This window comes from Magallana gigas, chromosome 4 (assembly GCF_963853765.1).
Source record: "Magallana gigas chromosome 4, xbMagGiga1.1, whole genome shotgun sequence".
NCBI classification, from domain to species: Eukaryota; Metazoa; Mollusca; class Bivalvia; order Ostreida; family Ostreidae; genus Magallana; species Magallana gigas.
In genome coordinates this window covers 14,935,273-14,955,345 of record NC_088856.1, presented here as the reverse complement: position 1 = coordinate 14,955,345, position 20,073 = coordinate 14,935,273, and the positions used below count along the sequence as shown (strand labels likewise).

Sequence of the window (20,073 nt, the reverse complement as noted above, 5' to 3'; positions counted from 1 at the left end):
ATTATTTGTAACATATGCAACACTGCATTTAAACAGAAAAAAACACTTACTTCGTCAACAGAATGGTTTTTCTCTCGGCATCCTCTAATTCACACGCCTGGTCGCTCAATATAGAAAACCGGCGTGATTCTAATCCTCCTTTCCTTCAAAGCGCTCCGTATAAGGGGAAATAACTCGTACAACTCCCTTTCATTTCTACTATTTCAAGAGATGAAAAAGGTCGAATTGTTTATCAAAAAACGTTTAAAAAAAATGCTTCATACATTTTTTTCGTTGAATTCAAAATTATTTAGCACGACTCTTCATTTTTCTCAAATCAAAATAAAGAGGAAAATTAATTCATATAACTTTATAAATTCAGTGATGCTCTGACTGTCAAATAAAACAAATTATGTAAAATTAATTAAATTTCCCTTATAATTATCTAAACATATTTGGTTTGAACATATTTTACTGTACATATATAATTTACAAAAGGTTCGAACACAAGTTCTTGCAACTTACTATGTTCTCACCCTAATACATGTAATTTGCAATTGTCATAAAACATGGTATATACATATATATCTAAAAATATAAATACATTAATTTTTTAATTACATACCCTATAAGGTTTATGCTTATCATTTTGATTAAAAGTCCACAACAAAAATCCAATAAATATAAATATGGTCGTCCTAAATAAAGCTTTCTGTCATACCGATGACTTTTGTAAAAATTTCACAATTTAATATGCCAACTGTTGAAATACTTAGAGAGTTTTTCACTTTTTCTGATTTTTTCAAAAAATGCATTATTTAATTACCACACACTGAAATTCCATCAACGGTATGTAAGGATGGTAGTAAAAAAAAAAAAAACAATGTATAATTGAAATATGATAAAATCACATTTTTTTCAAATTGCATTTATTAATACCAGTACACTGTACCACCACATTGAATACTGAATGATAGATGTTTTTTTTTTTTTATTTTCCATGAAATCTAGACAGAGGTACAAGACAATCTTAACATTTGTAATTATACATTACAAGGCAGGAATATGCAGACAACTCTAGACATAATATTACAACTTAACACATGATTTAGATGATAAACACATTATATTCATAAAATGATGTTCAGCTTGAGGAGAAATCTTAATTCCATTGTGAAAAATTTATTCTTCCTCAATGTTGTCAGTACCTTCATTAAAGTCATATTTTTAAGGACACAGAGCTCCTAAATACAGATCCCTTTTGTGAATATTTGAAGAAACAAGATTGAAGTCTAAAAACTCCTCAATCCATTGTAACGTTCATTCATTCCAGCATCTGCTCAATGAATCAGTGTCACACTGTGACAATATCTTTACTTGATATTCTGGACACTACTGCATCAACTGCACTGCACACTGACAGCTCTGTCTCAGAAATTTTGTATACCTGAAAAAAAGGTTTTGAATCATCCAATGAAAAATCTATGTATCATTTGGGCTTAACTAATCATATCATTTCATAAAGCCAATATAAGTCTAATATAATTTAAGCATTTTCAGTCAGCTTAAGTCGTTATATGCAAAGCTAGAGGGTAAAATTGTGTTAAGCAAGTTTTATGCAAATTTACATGTAAAAAATTTCTTATTATTTTTCTTAAGATGTAAGATTGTGAAATCAATTAATGGTTGTTTGGCTAGCATAAATTATATGAGAATCACAGGCACCTGATAATATTATATTTTTCCTATGGTAAAATGGTAACCCCCTAACGTGTAATTAATATAAGTTAAAGAGAACAATTGATTTTTTATATAAAAAAAAAAATACTTAAAATATTAGGTGCCTGTGATAATACAGATTGTTCATTGTTTCTGGCACAAATGTTTTATCCATTTTTTTCATATTTGAATTAATAACTGCATTATGAAGTAAACTACTGTACAGCTAGTGGGAAATTCAAATTAAGGGAGTGATTTTTCTTGATTTATTAATTGTTCCAGCCTAAGGGTTTTTAATGAAAATAAATTTGATTTATAATTATAGTAGATGGACAATTAATTGATTTATTGTAAAACACATTTTTTGTTTCCTTCCCCTTTAATATTTAATCAAAAAAATTCTGAAAATTACATGAATATTAGTAATGAGAAATCATTCTTTAAATATTACTGTGGAATCATTAGAATTCGTGGTGGCTCAATTTTCGTGGTATTTGTGGGAAGCCCTGCCCTACGAATTTAAATCCTCAACAAAAACAGTTTTGGAAAGAGTTATCTTTGTTACTGAAACAGTAACCGATGCATCCACGAAATTACATCCCCATGAATGAGCAAAAAAGTCATGTATCACGAAAATTGGCCCCCATGAATTTAAATGATTCCTTCCGGCTTTATTGGATTTGATCACACTCGACCATATTTAATCACCTCATAATAATCGAAAAATTGATTTCTTATTCCTTAACTTAACCCACCCATATTATACAAAGAAGTTAGATATCTCACTTTTTGAATTGTTGGTAGATCTGAATATTTTCCAACGTCAGTAATATCTGTGAGTTGACCTTTGACCCGGTCGATGACTGCTTGACAGGTGGAACCATCGGTATCATTGACAATCACCACAAACATGGACGTCTCATTGTCAGCAAGCCCAAACTTTCGAAAGGAGTCTGAAATCTATTCAAAACATACATAGATAAAGAATGAACTGCTTTAAAATTCTACAAAAACTACCTCCTCACTAGCCTTTGTTTATACTAGCTGTCTCATGTTCAGTGAATTTAGCAAAATTCAAGAGCTTTGGTGTGCCCAAAGTACACATATACAAAATCTACATGTACATTGTGTTTGCATACCTTATTAACTCTTAAGGCTCATAACTTTTTTTCTATCAGGCAAGCCTTTTTCAATTTTTTTTCTTTCAGTTTTGGTTAATTCCTATTCATACAAAATAGCTTTACATTCATTCACATATTGAAAACTTTTTTTTTATTGTTGAACTCTTTCAACTCACATTTTTGCTAGGTGAGAGACTAAACAAGACTTCTGAGTGTACATTTTTGGTCATCATCTTCTTCATTCTGTGTAGATGAATTGCTCTATTTGCAGCCACAATTACTTGGAATGGTTCTAAAATCTAATAAAAATGACATAAACAAATATTTTAAACATAAATATTAGAAAAACACAGTCATCGAAAAAAAATTGTCAATATCAAGATGTTCAATACATGAATCTTGATGTACTTTTCAGTACTTAACCAGCTCTAAAAATCTTAAACCCCTCCAGCATCTCATGATCTGAAACCTATGGTTCAGAATCAGCATTCAATCAAGTCAGGTGCATCAGTATCATAAAATGCACCATCCATAAATTATAGTTAAATCAACTATGCAAGTTTGAAATAGTTCTATTAATATCTATTAGATATGAGACCTGTTCCAAAAAACTAAACCTCATCCATCATCCCGAACCTACGGCTCAGATTCAGCATTCAAGCCTGTCAGGTACATCATTATCATAAGACACATCATCCATGCAAGTTTAGTGAAGTTAGGATCATCTATAACTACATGTAAGATATAATCATCACAGGGCATCTGTTCCAAAAACTTTTACCAGATCTACAAACCTAAACCCCCTTTGGTGCATCAGTATCATAAGACGCATCCTCTATGCAAGTTTGGTGAAGTTAAGACCACTAGTAACTTAGAAATGGCTATCAAAGGGCACTGCTCCAAAAACCATAAACTCCTCCAGCATCTGAAATTTGAGACCCAGATTCAGCATCCAAGTCTTTCAAGTCCATAAGTAGGTCCAGATGCATCAACCATACAGGACCTGCAACAAAAATTTTAACCAGGTCTGGACGCCAACGCTGGGGGTATAACATAAGCTCCCCGACTTCATCTCGGTGAGCTAAAAGTGCCTTGGATGAAATGAACCTGGGACAGACCGAGTCTTTCGTAATGTTGAAAATGTGCAGTTTCTCTCATTATTGGGTGCATTTAATGCTGTGAATAAGTCAGTATAGTTTGATTGATATGTGTCAAAGCAGTATAAAGTCTTTGATGTACGTAGAGAGACTATACATGTAGTTGTTAGTAGGCAATATTACCCGTATATTAGTTTTTTCACAAAATGATAAGAACTTGCGATAAATTACAATGATTCAGGGCTGAAAAGCAAAGAAAATCATTATATTAGTCAAGTCAGAGTGTAATACCATTGACGTTTTCAGAAGGGCTGCTTCAAATTCTCCCCCCATGACACATTTCCGTACTTCTGCCGCATTTAAAACATTAGAAAACAACATCAAAGTCATATTACATTCTGGATAAGGTCCACATGGGATAACTTTAGCTGCCATTATTTCTCAAAGTTGTCAATATGACTAAATAAGACTTATAAATTAAGAATATCAAAGCATGTTGTTTCAAATATCATGCAGGAATATAGTTGATGACGCTAAATGCGAAATACTTACGAACAACACGACAATTTCCGTAAAATTTATGAACGATAGTTTTAATTCAAAAGTGGTCCAAAATTGATCAAAATGATGTTTCTCAGACAATATACAATCATTCTACTTTACATACAACATGAAAATTAACCGATTAGGCAAATCTACTCATCAATCCAAAAAGATGCATATACATGTACACTTATCTTCAATCTGATACGAAGCGACACATTTTCATATCAATATTTATTTACTTTGCTGTCCAATATATGTCTCATGCGGTATCAGTTGTACGTAATACAACAGATTCATTTGTGATTTAACGATAGAAAAACCAAAGGTAAGATTTACACATGTAATTAACTGTACTACTAAGTTGACTGTATTTGACTGTATCAAAAAAGTAGCAATGAATATTGCAACATAACTTTTTTTTTATTTGTAACGTTCAATTACCGCGCCAGGCGTTGAAATGATTACAAGCACGTAGCATCGGGATGGGGGTGGTGTGGAGGGGGGGGGGGGGGTTGTGGACTGGCCCCCCACTTTTTATCGCAGCAAACATTTTTCTAAATTTGACATAAAATAGTGAATGCATGATTCTGGAATTGTCCCGTATCCCCTCTCTCGAAACCCCTTATTATATTAATATATAACATGTATAATGTATACATTTGTACACTATATATATACATACAGATATACTGGGATGCATCAAAAATTGATATCTCACTAGTACAAGTTCGTATTCGGGGTCCAGGGAGGGAGTGGGAGGGGAGTCGGTTGTTCCCTCCCATGAGAATAGAGCAAAACTAGGTCTGCGAATTAATTAAATTTTCCATCAGTTATCAATCCATTTTAAAATGCGCATTTTTATTCTTCAGATTTGTACCCATGTCCACTCTCCTCTTGATTGTCTGTTGTGTGTGGTGGACTGTGACAGTCGATGCGCAGTCATGCCCGTCCCCCTGTTACTGCAGGCCGCCGGGACAAGTTTTCTGCAACGGAACGGGAATATCAGAGATCCCGGATAATATTCCGACCGACACCAAAATCCTGTACATCGGCGATAATCCAATCCGCGAAATCAAAAAGGGTTCATTATCAAAGCTCGTTAATCTGAATGCGCTGGACGCGTCGGGTGCCCGTTTAAAGGAAGGGTCAATCGAACCAGGTGCCCTTGACCTTCCCAGTCTAACGGATGTCGATCTGTCCATGACGGACTACACTACGATTCCGAAAGTCCTTCCGAAAATCATGGACACCTTCAGGATGATGCAAGGAAACTTGGAAACAATTCAATCAGACAGCTTTAATCTTTATCCAAAGATCGTTTATCTTGACCTCTCAAACAATAAAATATCCAAAATCCAACCCGGGGCGTTTGACCCTCTTGTTGCAATGACAACACTCTACATCGGATTCAACAAGCTAACCGACGCAAGTTTTCCACCAAATGCTTTTTCGAAGTGTAGAAGCATCAACTCCATTGATTTCAGGTTCAACCAAATGCAAAGTATTCTCAATGATATCCCTACATGCATCCAACATCTCTGCTTTGTGGGCAATCAGATAAAAACCCTGCCTTCCTTTGGCTTCAAAGACCTGGTCAATCTTCAGACCTTGGCTTTCTGGCAGGGACAGGTAGAAACCATTGAGGACAATGCGTTCCACGGCCTTGACAAGCTTACTTTACTGGATTTCATGCAGGACCACATCAAATCTACACTGACAAACAATACCTTTGTAGGCCTCTCCAGTGTAGACACCCTCTACCTAGATTTAAACAATATCAGCCACATAGAGCCGGGTGCTCTGTATCCGCTGAAGAGTATGGGGTCCCTGTGGCTCCAAAGCAACCAGTTGTCTACCCTAAAGCCCGAGGTGTTAGACACGAGTCACCTGACCAAACTAAACACTCTGTTCATTGATTCAAATCCTTGGAACTGTGACTGCAATCTGAGGTGGCTGAGAGAGAAAATGGACCACGCGCCTTACGTTATTCAGGATCCGCACCTGATTGTGTGTAGTGGACCGCCGAAAGTCGCAGGGAAAGCTTGGGATGAGTTGAAACCGTCAGACTTTGTGTGTAATGAGGAATGAATATACCAAGATTCTTAATGTAATTTATAGGATTATCTTGTACATAATGTGGTTAAATTGAGAATTGTACATGCAATCCATTGATATTATACAGTAACAGTTGAGTTTGTATCTTAGAAATCTTTGAATGAAAGTTGTTTACCCGTTACTACTAGATTTCTACATGTGTGTATGATTAAAACAAAAAAAAAAAAAAACAAAAAAAACAAGACAAAAAGGTAACTGGATGAAAGAATAAATAAATAAATAAATAAATAAATAGATAAATAAATAAATAAATAAATAAATAAATGAATTTAGGTACCAAAATATATATGAAATATAGTAGATGTTCCAATTGAGAGTTGTAAACTCAAGACAAATTTAAGATTAAATATTGGTGATTATTTATAACAAAGAAGGTTTTATAGCTCTCTAAATAGATATAAGTTTAGAATTCTAAACTATTTTTAGATTTAGTTGAAACACATTGAATAATAAAACTGGGAAGAATACTTTAATATAAATTACAGTATGTAATTCGCTAAGACACAAAAAATACTAATTAAAGACAGGGTGTGCTATTGTTTAATGAATTACGATGAAATATGTATTTGTGACATGTTCAATTTAAGGTGGTACTACTATGATGGGACTCCTGTCGATATTCACATGGACAAAAGTACATTTTAATTAAAATAAGCTTCCTTTCATCGTTGTAGAATTTTCAAATTTTACAATATTTGTCAATTGACCAAATAAAATGTTTTTAAAATATTTGGAAAAGGTAAAAATTATAAAAAGGCACAGCGAGATTCGCACTCATGACTTAGAGTCATATCAGTTGTAAACCCTCTATTATAACACATCGCGGTACGCTGTTAGGCAATAAATAATTGGGAAAGATATGATTATTCCTTATTTCGATCGGAAGTTTGGCCATTAGGTAAGTGCCCCAAAAGTGCATCAGTCAATAGAAATCGTTGGCTTAAACGCTTTGCATTTTACATGAATATTTATTTATCAATAACTGTACTTTTATCTGAAAATATTAATATTTACTGATCACTCTAAAAGTTAACTAATACAGCGTTTGTATGTATTTACAATAGTCCCCGTGTCACCCAACATAATCCGCCCACTTGTCCGTAAAACTATTGAAAGATGGCGCGAAATTATTGACCCGAGGTTATTCCGAACGATAATTCTACGTCATTTGTTTTGATCACATGACCCGATTGCGGTCTTGGTACGTGATGGCGGTATCGAGCCTTCAGTCAGTCGACTGCGTAAAATCGGCCGAGGCTCGTCCTGTCGGAAGTCCACAACTCCAACGTGCAGCCATCAACGAAATCCACTCCTCCGAACAGTCGGGGGTCCCACTGAACACCCCATGGACGTTCTGGCTTGATAAGTAAATATGGCTAAATATCGTTAATGATTACTTTCAAATGGCATTGTTTTTAAAAAATGCATATTTTTATTTGAAAGGAAATTTTCATTATCGAAAGTAAAATGGCAAAGATCAGATCAATCGGAATAATATTTGAGATGTTATCGTGCCGGAAACTTATAGGGCATGAATATGCTTATTTAGCGGAAAAAAAGGTGAATGTGAAAGTGGAAGTATGTTGAATTAATCCATTCACTTGGAAGAAATTGACAATTGATCATAACATGGACGAAAAGAATACTTTTCTTTCTGAATAGTTTTTGTACAAAATCAAGCCATCAAGTGTTAGAAGTAGAAAATTCATTGTCTCATCACATACTGTACATCAAGACAATATTTGAAAAATTCTGTAATATGGTATTCTCAGGAAAATTTACAAAGACGTGCATTGTGAATATGAGCTTAAGATTAGATATATAGCTTTTTGTGTAAGTAATCAACGTTAAAAATGATGACCATATTTGTGCCTTTTTGGAATCCAAATGTGATTATATATGCTAATCCTTCTCTTTTCAAGAGAAGAGACGAAGAGATTCTTGTTACACTTCTCATCAGAATACCATGGACATTCTCAAGTACACTTACTGACTGTTCTCATCAATAAACATGCCCTATTCCATATTGACTTCTCCTAACTCTCGTACAGGAAATGTCTCGCCAATCTATTTGATATGATTACAATCATATGCATCAGTAAACAACTGTATTCACATCATGATTTAGTTTTCATACCTCTAAAAGCTAAAATGTTAACTTGTTGGAGGCTAGAGAATAATAAATATTTCTGAGAATGTAGGAGAAATTCTTGAGTTGACCTGTTGTCATCCAAGACTGGTTGTGTCACCCTGGGCTAGGGCTCTAGCAAAGATAATCACATTACTTAGTTGGGAGGTAGTCTAGCTGCATGACTGTTTAATATTTGCTATTTATTTAATGACTGCTATTCTAATTACATTTTAGTAAAATGGTTTCTCTTATGTGTGTGTAGGTCTATCCCAGGCTCCTCAGCTGCTCAGTATGAAGCCAGTATACGCAAGCTTTACACAGTCAGTACCGTGCAGGTAAGTGCTTTAAAAAAAGAGAATGTAGTGGTGATGGGCCGATTATCACAGACAATCGAAAGTTGGTCGCTAAATGTCTCCCGATGTCGATGATCAATTAAGATTTTCATAATCGATTATTTAAAAAAAAAATTTAATACAAACATCAGAAACGAAAATAGGTTTATACAAAATGGCAGCGCGATGTGCAAGCCCCACGTACGAGGCAAATGCCACTTATCAAGATCCCAACAATAACATGACTCAGGAAATATTTCCATGTCCAAATACAAACTTTAAATCCACGGTGTGGAAGTATTTTGGATTGTTGACTTGTTCATTTTCTTGAATAAAAACCTTGAAATGTATTGGTGAAACATTGAAATGGTATGTCATGTGACTCGGCCAGTAGTAAACTTTCTAGTCACGATTTTTAAATGTTAAATTGTTTTGGTTTAATGTTTTTTAAATAGGATTTGAACTCTGAATTTCAAATTAATTTGTTATATTTTAAATTGTTTATGTTTATTGTTCGAAATTTGAACTTGTTCCTAACTTCCTAGTCACTATAAAAGGTACAATTCCTAGTTTTCTTTTATTCTAACCAGGTGCAGTAAATAAGATTGTATGTGCATACATGTTACAGTTATAATATAAAAATTTTATTAACATATTTGATTTATTTGAAAAAATATTAAATAATTTCAAACAACTGAAACAAGTATATATTACTGTATATACAACGCAAGACGCAAGTTTTTGTTCAGAGTTTCATTCAATTAAACATAATTTGAAAAATTTCGATTATTTAATCGATTATACACTTTCGATTATTTCCGATAATCGATTATGAAAATTTTCCGATTTCCCATCACTAGAATGTAGTAATTGATATGTTGCTCTAGCTGGATTTCATACCATGTAAATTCTGCTATATCCTATAGTAGTGTGCATTTTAAATTGTCTCACTATGAGAAACCTTTCCTAAGAATCAGACAACATAACAATGCTAGTAATTGGTAATTGTCCAGAATCTGTACTTAGATTATACAATGACTATCATAATTAATATTATCCAAGCAAATGTCAACTCGGGTTTATATTCAGAAACATAAATAAATCCAAGTTTAATCTTTTATTGTTCTAATGAGAACCTTTTTTTGAAGTTTGCAACATTTTTGTCATCATGAATATTTCTCATCATTAACCAGTCTTTACATGTCAGTGTCTGAGTTAACAGTATTTTAAAATGTTTTGGCAAACAGAGACCTTAAGTTGTTTTATGTTTTATTTTATTTTCTTCATATGATACATTAAACACTTAGCTCAATGCTCAAAGGTGTTAAGCCAGTAGCCCATGGCCAAAAGTTTAAGCCCCACTGTGGTCTATTGATGGTTTGTGTTGTGTCCTTAGACAAAGCACTTTATCGACTTTGTCTCAGTCCATCCAGCTGAAATTGGGTACTGGTTTAGGCTGGGGGTTTACTTGGGATGGACTGGTGTCCCATCCAGGGGGAGGCAATGACTCTCATCCACTTAGCACCACAGAAACCTAAGGTGTGTTCAGCAGAGTGAGTGCTCACAAGCGCTTGCCAAAATTTGTGTTGCAGGTATAGGGAATTTTGGTGAGCGCTCGCGTGCACCCCCTCTCTTGAACTGGTCTCAGAGATGAGCGCTGGCCTTATATGCCTTCAGGGCTCAGATTTACTTTTTTATTAGCTCACCTGAGCTGAAAGCTCAAGTGAGCTATTCTGATCACTTTTTGTCTGTCTGTCTGTCTGTCCGTCTGTCCGTCCGTCCGTCCGTCCGTCCGTCCGTAAACTTTTCACATTTTCAACATCTTCTCAAGAACTACTTGGCCAATTTCAACCAAACTTGGCACAAATCATCCTTAGGCAAAGGGGATTCAAAGTTGTGAAAATTAAGGGCCACACCCGTTTTCAAGGTGAGATAATTAGAAATTAATGAAAAATTTCGAGAAATTTTCAAAAATCTTCTTCTCAAGAACCAGAAAGCCAGGAAAGCTGAAACTTGTGTGGCAGCATCCTCAGGTAGTGTAGATTCAAAGTTGTGAAATTCATGACCCCCGGGGGTAGGGTGGGGCCACAATGGGGGGTCGAAGTTTTACATAGGAATATATAGAGTAAATCTTTAAAAATCTTCTTCTCAGAAACTAATCAGCCAGGAAAGCTGAAACTTGTATGGAAGCATCCTCAGGTAGTGTAGATTCAAAGTTGTGAAAATCATGACCCCTGGGGGTAGGATGGGGCCACAATGGGGGGTCGAAGTTTTACATAGGAAAATATAGAGGTAATCTTTAAAAAAATCTTCTTCTCAGAAACTAATCAGCCAGGAAAGCTGAAACTTGTGTGGAAGCATCCTCAGGTAGTGTAGATTCAAAGTTGTGAAAATCATTATCCCTGGGGGTAGGGTGGGGCCACAATGGGGGGTCGAAGTTTTAAATAGGAATATATAGAGTAAATCTTTAAAAATCTTCTTCTCAGAAACTAATCAGCCAGGAAAGCTGACACTTGTATGGAAGCATCCTCAGGTAGTGTAGATTCAAAGTTGTGAAAATCATGAACCCTGGGTATAGGGTGGGGCCACAATGGGGGGTCGAAGTTTTACATAGGAAAATATAGAGTAAATCTTTAAAAATCTTCTTCTCAGAAACTAATCAGCCAGGAAAGTTGAAACTTGTGTGGAAGCATCCTCAGGTAGTGTAAATTCAATGTTGTGAAAATCATGATCCCTGGGGTAGGGTGAGGCCACATTGGGGGGTGGGTGTTAAAATTTTACATAGGGATATATAGAGTAAATCTTTAAAAATCTTCTTCTCAGAAACTAATCAGCCAGGAAAGCTGAAACTTGTGTGGAAGCATCCTCAGGCAGTGTAGATTCAAAGTTGTGAAAATCATGACCCCTGGGTATAGGGTGGGGCACAATGGGGGGTCGAAGTTTTACATAGGAAAATATAGAGTAAATCTTTAAAAATCTTCTTCTCAGAAACTAATCAGCCAGGAAAGCTGAAACTTGTGTGGAAGTATCCTCAGGTAGTGTAGATTTAAAGTTGTGAAAATCATGATCCCTGGGGGTAGGGTGAGGCCACATTGGGGGGGGGGGTGTTGAAGTTTTACATAGGAATATATAGAGTAAATCTTTAAAAATCTTCTTCTCAGAAACTAATCAGCAAGATGATTCTTTTATAATTGTTAAGACTTTGGCTCCAGGACAATTCTTCGGCCTCACAAAAAGGTTCAGAGTTTGATGTAGCTAAATATCCCATATATAAACAATTGTAAAGGATCTTTTTGAGAACTGCATTCCCAACATGTGATATGACTATAAAATTGAAGCAGGCAGCTATTTTTTCATTAGAATCTTTTTGTATTACTGTATTGAGTTATTGCCTTTGATTTATCGATTCTTGATTATTTTAATTAATGCATCCACTGTTAACCAATTATTGTGACGATTATTTTTATACAATAATAAATATTCAATGTATATAAGTTGTTCTGCATAAGTAGTTTTGGGTTAGGCCGGATAAGTTTGTTTATTTTTGATTTCCAATTTTTAGATACTATGAATTATTTTAGGCCGGCACATATATAGGGACAGTGTCTATTGCATTATGACGAGCGACTGTTTTTGGGGTTAAATTTGAACAGGTACGGATAGATAGAGTGTGTGGACATTCCTGCTCTATATAATCTCCGTGTTTTCTAACCTACGATACAGAGTGTGTGGTCATCCCTGCCCTGTATCGCATTAATACAAGTGTGCGGGCATACCTGCTTGTATTGGTGGTGGTTGCGGTGGAGCACTAGTGTGTGGTCATCCCTGCTGGTGTTCTGCCCTTTCTAGCGCAAGTGTGCGGCACTCCCTGCTTGCGTTAGACTGAGCTGTTGGCGCAAGTGTGCGGTCATCCCTGCTTGCGTTAACGTTGGTACCTGTTGAGTTGCGTAGGTGTGCGGTCATCCCTGCTTGCGTAACGTTGAGTCCCTATATATGTGCAGGAGCGGTGATTAAAGTCTGCTCTTGTAAGTATTGGCATCAATCGGCTATCCGAGTTCCTAGGGGGAAAAATGGATTTTATTTATACAGGATCTACATGTATTATTGTACATTGTCCAGATTGTTTGTATTATGACTCCATTAAGCTGACTTTATCATACCTAATGTTCCTCAGGTGAGCGATGTGGCCCATGGGCCTCTTGTTTTATATACATTAATGATTAGAATAGATTCCATGCAGATCGATATTTAACAGAAATGTGCAATAATAATGTGAGTGTAATGTTTCTATTTTGCAGGGTTTCTGGAGTGTATATAACAATATCCCAGAAGTCAGCAGCTTGAATGTTCGATACACGTACCACTTAATGAGGAACGAACGCAGACCTGTCTGGTATGTTCATAAACATTGATTAGGTTGTAAGACTCTTTCATAGTATTGAATCAATTGTTTTCTTGATTAAATTTCAAGTAAATTTTGCTATGATCAGCACTTGTGATATATGTACTACAATGTATTAAAGTTTACAATTTTGCCTGGTTTAATGTATGTCAGATAGTTGTAGATTTTCACTGTCACATTAGAAAAAAATGAATAATTTATTCTAAAATTTTTTTCTATAAAGGGAAGACAAAGCAAATTGCAAGGGAGGGTGCTGGAGACTGAAATGTTCCAAACTTGACTCTGTAAGTGATAGTCATGATCAAGTTAATAATTCAGGAAGGTTTCAGTAAACATAGAAAAAGTGAATGAAAAAATGGTGTTAAATGGATCTTAACTTTTATTTTGAAAAAAACAAACCCTATAATTCATGCTATTCATGGCTTAATTACACGTAATACACATATATGTTAACATATTTTGTTGCTCTCCTTTTATTAGCCTGCAGTATGGAAAGAACTCTTGTTGGCAGCCATTGGTGAACAACTGACTGACTGCATGGCAGAGGGTGAGAACTCATGGTCTAGTAGTTGACAATGTTTTTTGGTCATCAGATTTATATTTATAGTAGTCAATAATCAATATACTTATCCTTGAAAAAAAAATTATATTTTTGGGAATAGTAACGAACAATAATTTATGAAAATGTCAACATACACAAAAGAAAATAAATGTTTCATTGTCTATATTTGCATAATCACGTGGTTTCTCTTTGTAACAAACAAAAGTTGAAGCAATTTCTAATTACTGTAGATTCCTTATTTCAGCAAGTACTTATAATTCTGCGATTCAACCATTCTGCATCAAATCACGAGAATAAATAATGGCAAATGCTGAGTTTTTATCATATTTTAGTTAACATCAGTCCAAAAATGAAAGTAAGATTTTAGAAATCCCCAAGATGAGTTTTTTTTCCAATTTTACACTGATATTAATTGATTTTCTATTATTTATTAATTATTATTAATTAGAAATATACAGTAAAGAAACTACTGGGTCATAGAGAGTAAAATCAGCTTATACAAGTACTAGAAGAACTGTTACAAGAGATCATAGCTGCAATAATGTAGCCCTTTCCGATTTTTTATATCTGATGTTTACTGGAGAAAAAAAAAATCGGGAGAGGGCTACATTATTGCAGCTACAAGAGATCAGAGCAACACACTATAGTGTAACTCAATACATTAAAACACAGCAATAGGGAACATGCTTATAATGAATTGACGTTTATAGCGAAGTGATTTTTATTCCCCTTGACTATATAATATGTTGTGAACTTGAAGGATATAACAAATTACACAAATAAAGAAGCAAAATTTCCCCTCCCTGGCAGTACGTTATAACCGTGTTTTACTGTAATCAGTGATTGAAAGAGAGCTCTATTGTTTATGTTGTAGGAGATGAGGTAGGAGGAATCAGTATTAGTATACGAGAGCGAGATGACCTCATAGAAATCTGGAACTCAAGGTCAGACCTTCATGAACAATCGACTGTGATAGACAAAGTCAAAGACCTTCTCCAAGAAGTCAACTTCTCTGCCATATTTTACAAAGGTGAGGAAAAAGTTTGGAATTTTACTTAGACCCGTAAACATCAGCATTTATTAAGCAATTAACAATTAAACAATCATGTACAATTTTTGTTTGATATTGCCTAATGAAAAACAGCATCATAGCATTTTGCTGATGTTTTCATACATGTACTTTGATGTCTGGAAAATGTTTGATTGCAAACACAACATATTAAAGGGGTATGGTCACGATTTTAGTAAAAAATTATTTTTCAGATTTTAATATTTACAATGCTTCAGAAAGGCATTTTTAATAGGCAACCGAAATTTGAGCGTCATTTGTTGAGTTATAAGCGAGTTACAGAGCTTGAAATTCTACGCTATGTAAACAGAGCGTTTGTTTACATTTTGAACGTTGAAGTAAAAATTTTAGTTTTAAACCTAAAACGAATGTGTTAAACATTGGGAACTGTTTATCTATGATTAAAATAAATAAAACGATAGACAAATAAGCTGGAAAAAGATTTTTTACTGGTATATTGAACCCATGTAAACAAAAACAGGGCAGGAGCCTTGTTTACATGACAAAGAATTGTGAGCCCTGTATCTTGCGTATAACTCTACGAATGACTCTTAAATTTTATTTGATTATTAGAAATGCATTTCCAAAGCATTGTAAATAATAAAAACATAAAAATAGAATTTGACCAAAATCGTGACCATGCCCCTTTAAACGAAGATAAAGTATTTTTATAATGCATGTATATTTTCCTTTAAGAAAGCAAAAGTGATTAATGTTATCTGTTTTTTGTAGTGTTTATATATTTTTCTGAGGTAAAAATGGAATATGGTGTTCGAAAAAATCAAGTGGATGGTTTCAACATTTACACTTTTTCGTGATATAATTTCAGAAAGTCCAAATCATTATCTTCAGTTGTTTTTATATTTTTGATATAAATTCTTTCATAGGGACTTGCGGTTTTTACATTAATTTTGCAGTAACTTTTTACAATTTCAGCTTTCTACACTCACCAGGCTTTTGAGTCTGAGAAACTCCCCAAGTCCTACAAGCGTTGATATTCCAGGACAATAGATGAACAAAACTGTGATTGTGGATTTTTTGTGTCCAGAAAATAGGTCACATTGTGGAAAAGTCCCAAGTAGAAATCCTTAAAACAGCATAAATGGCAAAAATATGGAGGAGAGAATTTTACAATGAAACCTGTCTAAGTCAAAAAGAAGTGTATAGACTGAGAATTGTTTGAAGTTTGATAATTGCAGGGTAAAGTGTATATTGGAATAGTAAGGTGTTATCAAGGGTTATGAAGGGCAGGTTTTACTGTATAAGCCACTTTATATGAAGTGTTTTTATTTGTAAACACTAAAAGCTTTATTTTGGTTTTTGTTTGGTTTTAAAATGCTTTTAATTGCCCCTGCTTTATCTGTCATGTGATATTTATGAGGCAAAAAAAAAAAAAAAAAAGTTTGGATACAGAAAGATATTCATAGCCTTGAATTAAGATTTTCTTGGTTTATATTTTAAAGACAAGAACTATATTGTTACAATTGTGTATAAGATAAAGAATTGAGGTACAATGAATTCCATGTGTATTTGACAGTGTATATTCATGTTTGTAGTGATATGTATTTTTTCTTTAATTTGGGATAGGTTAAACATTATAGCATTTAGTATATGTTGGAAACTTATCTCTTGCCAAACCTCAGAAAATCCATGTTTTACTCTGGCAACAAAGTTGCAAGGATCCAAATGTATACCTTTTCATTTTATATAGAGAACGGGCAGATCTTTAGCTTTTTTGAAATGGTCAAATGAGTCAGCTAGAACTTTGCAAGATCCAAATATTGAGAACAGTTTTATTGAATATTGAGGTAAATAAAAATGTATTTGCATTCATATATTGGAATACTTTAGATGTAAAATTTTGAAGTATGCATCAAATTAACTGATATGCATATATTGTAGATATGTACTATCCTATGTACCAGACACAAATATAGGGTACTTAAAAATGTAACTCAGATTGCCAAGCCCTAGAGTATCCATTAGTTATCAAAGATTTTAACACTGAAGCAGAGGTTTTTGTTTTTATTTTTGATGAGAGGAATACTGGATTTGCCACAGTAGATAGAATTAGAGTTAGTGTATGCTGTTCTAAGTTGTTGTTTTAGTATGAGTCATGCCCTGCATACACTAATTTAACAAATTCTGATCAAAAGTATATGTACTTTGGTGGATGCAAAGCATTTGTTATTGTATTTACAAAACACCATCTGGTGTACTGTCCTGTTGAGATGGTGTAATGATATTTTGGTTTATTTATCTATATATCCAAGTATATATACAATGTACCACATTTTGTTGAAAGTGTGAAAAAATGCATTTTTTAATGTTTCAATAAAGAAACAGTTTTTTCTGTTGTGTGTTAAAAAAAGATGGAACTAAATAATCAAACTTTTACTTAAATTGTGAACAAGGCATCAACATTTAAAAAATGTTTCCCAAACTTTGAATAAATAGCATACAGGAATTGAAATCATACCCTTTATTTGACAAAACCTTTATCATTTTATCTACATATTATGGTAAAAGTGTAATACAAATGCATAAGAACAGGCTTATTTTATTTTATTTTTTCAATTTCTTGTACATATGATCAAAGGTATTTTTCAGCAAATATTGAATGTTATGGTTTTATTTGTACTGTGCACATGTTTTTAAATGTTAAAGGGGCATAGTCACGATTTTGGTCAAATTCTATTTTTCTGTTTTTATTATTTACAATGCTTTAGGAATGCATTTCTAATGATCAAATGAAATTTGAGAGTCATTCGTATAGTTATTAGCAAGATACAGGGCTCACAATTTGTTGTCAGGTAAACAAGGCTCGTGCCCTGTTTTTGTTTACATATGTTCAATATAGCAGTAAAAATCTTTTTCAAGCTGATTTGTCTATATCTTTTTATTCATTTTAAGCATAAATAAACAGTTTCTAATGTTTAACACATTCATTTTAGGTCTAAAACTGGAATTCTCACTTCACCATTCAAAATATAAACAAACCCTGTGTTTACATAGCAAAGAATTTCAAGCTCTGTAACTCGCTTATAACTCTCAAATGGCACTTAAAATTTTGGTTGAGAATTAAAAATGCCTCAATGAAGCACTGTAAACATTAAAATCAGAAAAATAATTTTTGACCCAAATTGTGACCATGCCCCTTTTAACAGACCACATTGTAACTAGGTACCTTACGATTTGTTCTTGGTTGATCCTTGCTTTTCCTATACATGAATGATTTCAAGGTTACCTAAGTATTATCCCCAATGCAGTGTAAGTTAAGTTTAGAGGTAATATTTGAATCAAACTTAAATATATCCTTATTTCTTCCAAAGATGTTTATACCAATTAATGTGAGTTACTTTGCTAGATTTAATCTTCCTAGAAATTGAGTGAAACATCTTGATGTGATGTCAAACATCAATCATTGGTTACTTGATATGATCAGATTTATCGTTGCTTTTAGCCTTTATATGAAGCCATATCATGGCACAGAAAAATTGATTGCATTGAAGATACTTTATACATCTCATATATAATCTCATTCCTTAAAAAAAGCAAATGACTGTACATTGTTCAAATTTTTATTAAGTAAAATAAGCAATGTTTCAACATATTTTGTTGTTTTGAGATACATATGGATAACTGCAGTCATATTTGAATTGCAAAATTGAATATTTATAACAAAAAAACATATTAATCTTTCTGAATTATTATTATATGCATTTAATTTGTAACAGCTAGAGTTGTTCTATCATTTGAACCCTTTAAATGGCATTTTTTTAAAGAATATTTTTAATGTTTTGTTTTTACCTGACTTCTTATAAGTTTTTCAGTTGGTAAACTTGATGTGTTTTTGAAGATGTTAAATTGATCCTACTCTTAATGTAGGTGTATATGTAGCAATATGTTTATTGATGACATGAGCTCAGATCGCTAGGGATTTGTGAGCTGTCTTAATAGATCTCAAATTGGAATTGTAGATAGGTCATATAATTTAATTTTCCGTGGGGCTTGGTTTTACCATGTTATAAAATTAAGTACTTAATCAAGTTTAACACTGCACTTTTTATAAAATTGCTCATCTGATAAATTACTGGAAATGGTGTCGTTTTTGTAATAAAAAATGAACTTGTGCTTATACATGTATGTAGAAATTGATCACTTACTCATTTCATGCGTGATATTCCTTCACAATTAATTTCTTCATCCTCTATAGTCTAGATTACTGTTCTACTACTTGAGAACTCTACTGGCAACTGTTTTCTTTATAAATTGTTAAATTAGATAGATTAATTTTGGAAATTTTACTTGTGTATGTATGTAATGCACTTGATTAATTATAAATAATTGTTAATTAAGACATGTGCCTTTAACAAATGAAAGAGTTGCCCTGTTTTACTCTGGTCTTCAATAACTCGGATTCCTGGTTTTAATATAGACACATTTTTCACACATTTTGTTTTCATCAGTGGATATTTTAAGTGTTAAATGTATACACAATGATAAGGGTGAATATCTTTTGATGAAAAGAAGTTGTTTTGTTTTTGTAAATTAAGTATGTGATTTCAGTCAGCTAAGTGAAAATGTGTAAAAATGTAAACGTTTGGTGCTTCTCTTGTTAATTCCTGTAGCGCAGAATATTTTGTTTTGTATTACCTTCTGTATTTGTTGCAACAATTTATAAAAATAAAAGTTTTAAAGTTTTTGTTTTAAATATGGTGTTGAATGGCACATTTTACAAAAGAAAGCACTTGATAAATTGCAAAATTAATTGCAATTTTTTAGAGTGTACTGCATAACATTTTTATTGTGCAGTGTGTCCGAGCGATTCAGTTTTTCATATTTTAAAACTCAAAATCACACCATTACCTTTTTACAAACATTTTATGTACTAAATGATTGATCCATGAACACTCTGTCTACAAATGCATGTAGTACATGTATTCGTTTGTTTTATACAATCACAACCCTCATTGAAATGAATGCCGTTACAGATTTAG

General features: G+C 33.5%; 3 protein-coding genes across 3 annotated transcripts; 2 read left to right on the top strand and 1 right to left on the bottom strand.

Annotated features, from left to right (window-relative positions):
* Positions 1-334: 334 nt before the first annotated feature.
* Positions 335-4,444, bottom strand: LOC105339328 (EKC/KEOPS complex subunit Tprkb). The gene is made up of 4 exons (XM_034451736.2): positions 4,208-4,444; positions 2,996-3,118; positions 2,485-2,658; positions 335-1,426 (listed from the first exon to the last, which is right to left on the bottom strand). The coding sequence occupies exons 1-4, from the start codon at positions 4,349-4,351 to the stop codon at positions 1,334-1,336; spliced, it is 534 nt and encodes a 177-aa protein (XP_034307627.2). The 5' UTR covers positions 4,352-4,444; the 3' UTR covers positions 335-1,333.
* A 205-nt stretch (positions 4,445-4,649) lies between these two features.
* Positions 4,650-6,726, top strand: LOC105323753 (leucine-rich repeat transmembrane protein FLRT3). The gene is made up of 2 exons (XM_011422838.4): positions 4,650-4,787; positions 5,332-6,726. Exon 2 carries the CDS (start codon positions 5,342-5,344, stop codon positions 6,548-6,550), a length of 1,209 nt encoding a protein of 402 aa, XP_011421140.3. The 5' UTR covers positions 4,650-4,787; positions 5,332-5,341; the 3' UTR covers positions 6,551-6,726.
* Positions 6,727-7,749: 1,023 nt separating this feature from the next.
* Positions 7,750-19,787, top strand: LOC105339330 (eukaryotic translation initiation factor 4E type 3). The gene is made up of 7 exons (XM_066081420.1): positions 7,750-7,943; positions 8,971-9,043; positions 13,339-13,433; positions 13,666-13,726; positions 13,923-13,989; positions 14,879-15,034; positions 16,010-19,787. Exons 1-7 carry the CDS (start codon positions 7,759-7,761, stop codon positions 16,066-16,068), a joined length of 696 nt encoding a protein of 231 aa, XP_065937492.1. The 5' UTR covers positions 7,750-7,758; the 3' UTR covers positions 16,069-19,787.
* Positions 19,788-20,073: the final 286 nt, after the last annotated feature.

Excerpts from the sequence above, each read along its gene's own strand:
- LOC105339330 (XM_066081420.1), top strand. The coding sequence starts at position 7,759 with ATGACCCGATTGCGGTCTTGGTACGTGATGGCGGTATCGAGCCTTCAG. Across the intron at positions 7,944-8,970 it reads TGGACGTTCTGGCTTGATAA|GTCTATCCCAGGCTCCTCAG; the intron begins GTAAATATGGCT and ends ATGTGTGTGTAG. Across the intron at positions 9,044-13,338 it reads ACACAGTCAGTACCGTGCAG|GGTTTCTGGAGTGTATATAA; the intron begins GTAAGTGCTTTA and ends TCTATTTTGCAG.
- LOC105339328 (XM_034451736.2), bottom strand. The coding sequence starts at position 4,351 with ATGGCAGCTAAAGTTATCCCATGTGGACCTTATCCAGAATGTAATATG. Across the intron at positions 3,119-4,207 it reads CCCTTCTGAAAACGTCAATG|ATTTTAGAACCATTCCAAGT; the intron begins GTATTACACTCT and ends CATTTTTATTAG. Across the intron at positions 2,659-2,995 it reads GTCTCTCACCTAGCAAAAAT|ATTTCAGACTCCTTTCGAAA; the intron begins GTGAGTTGAAAG and ends TGTTTTGAATAG.
- LOC105323753 (XM_011422838.4), top strand. The coding sequence starts at position 5,342 with ATGTCCACTCTCCTCTTGATTGTCTGTTGTGTGTGGTGGACTGTGACA.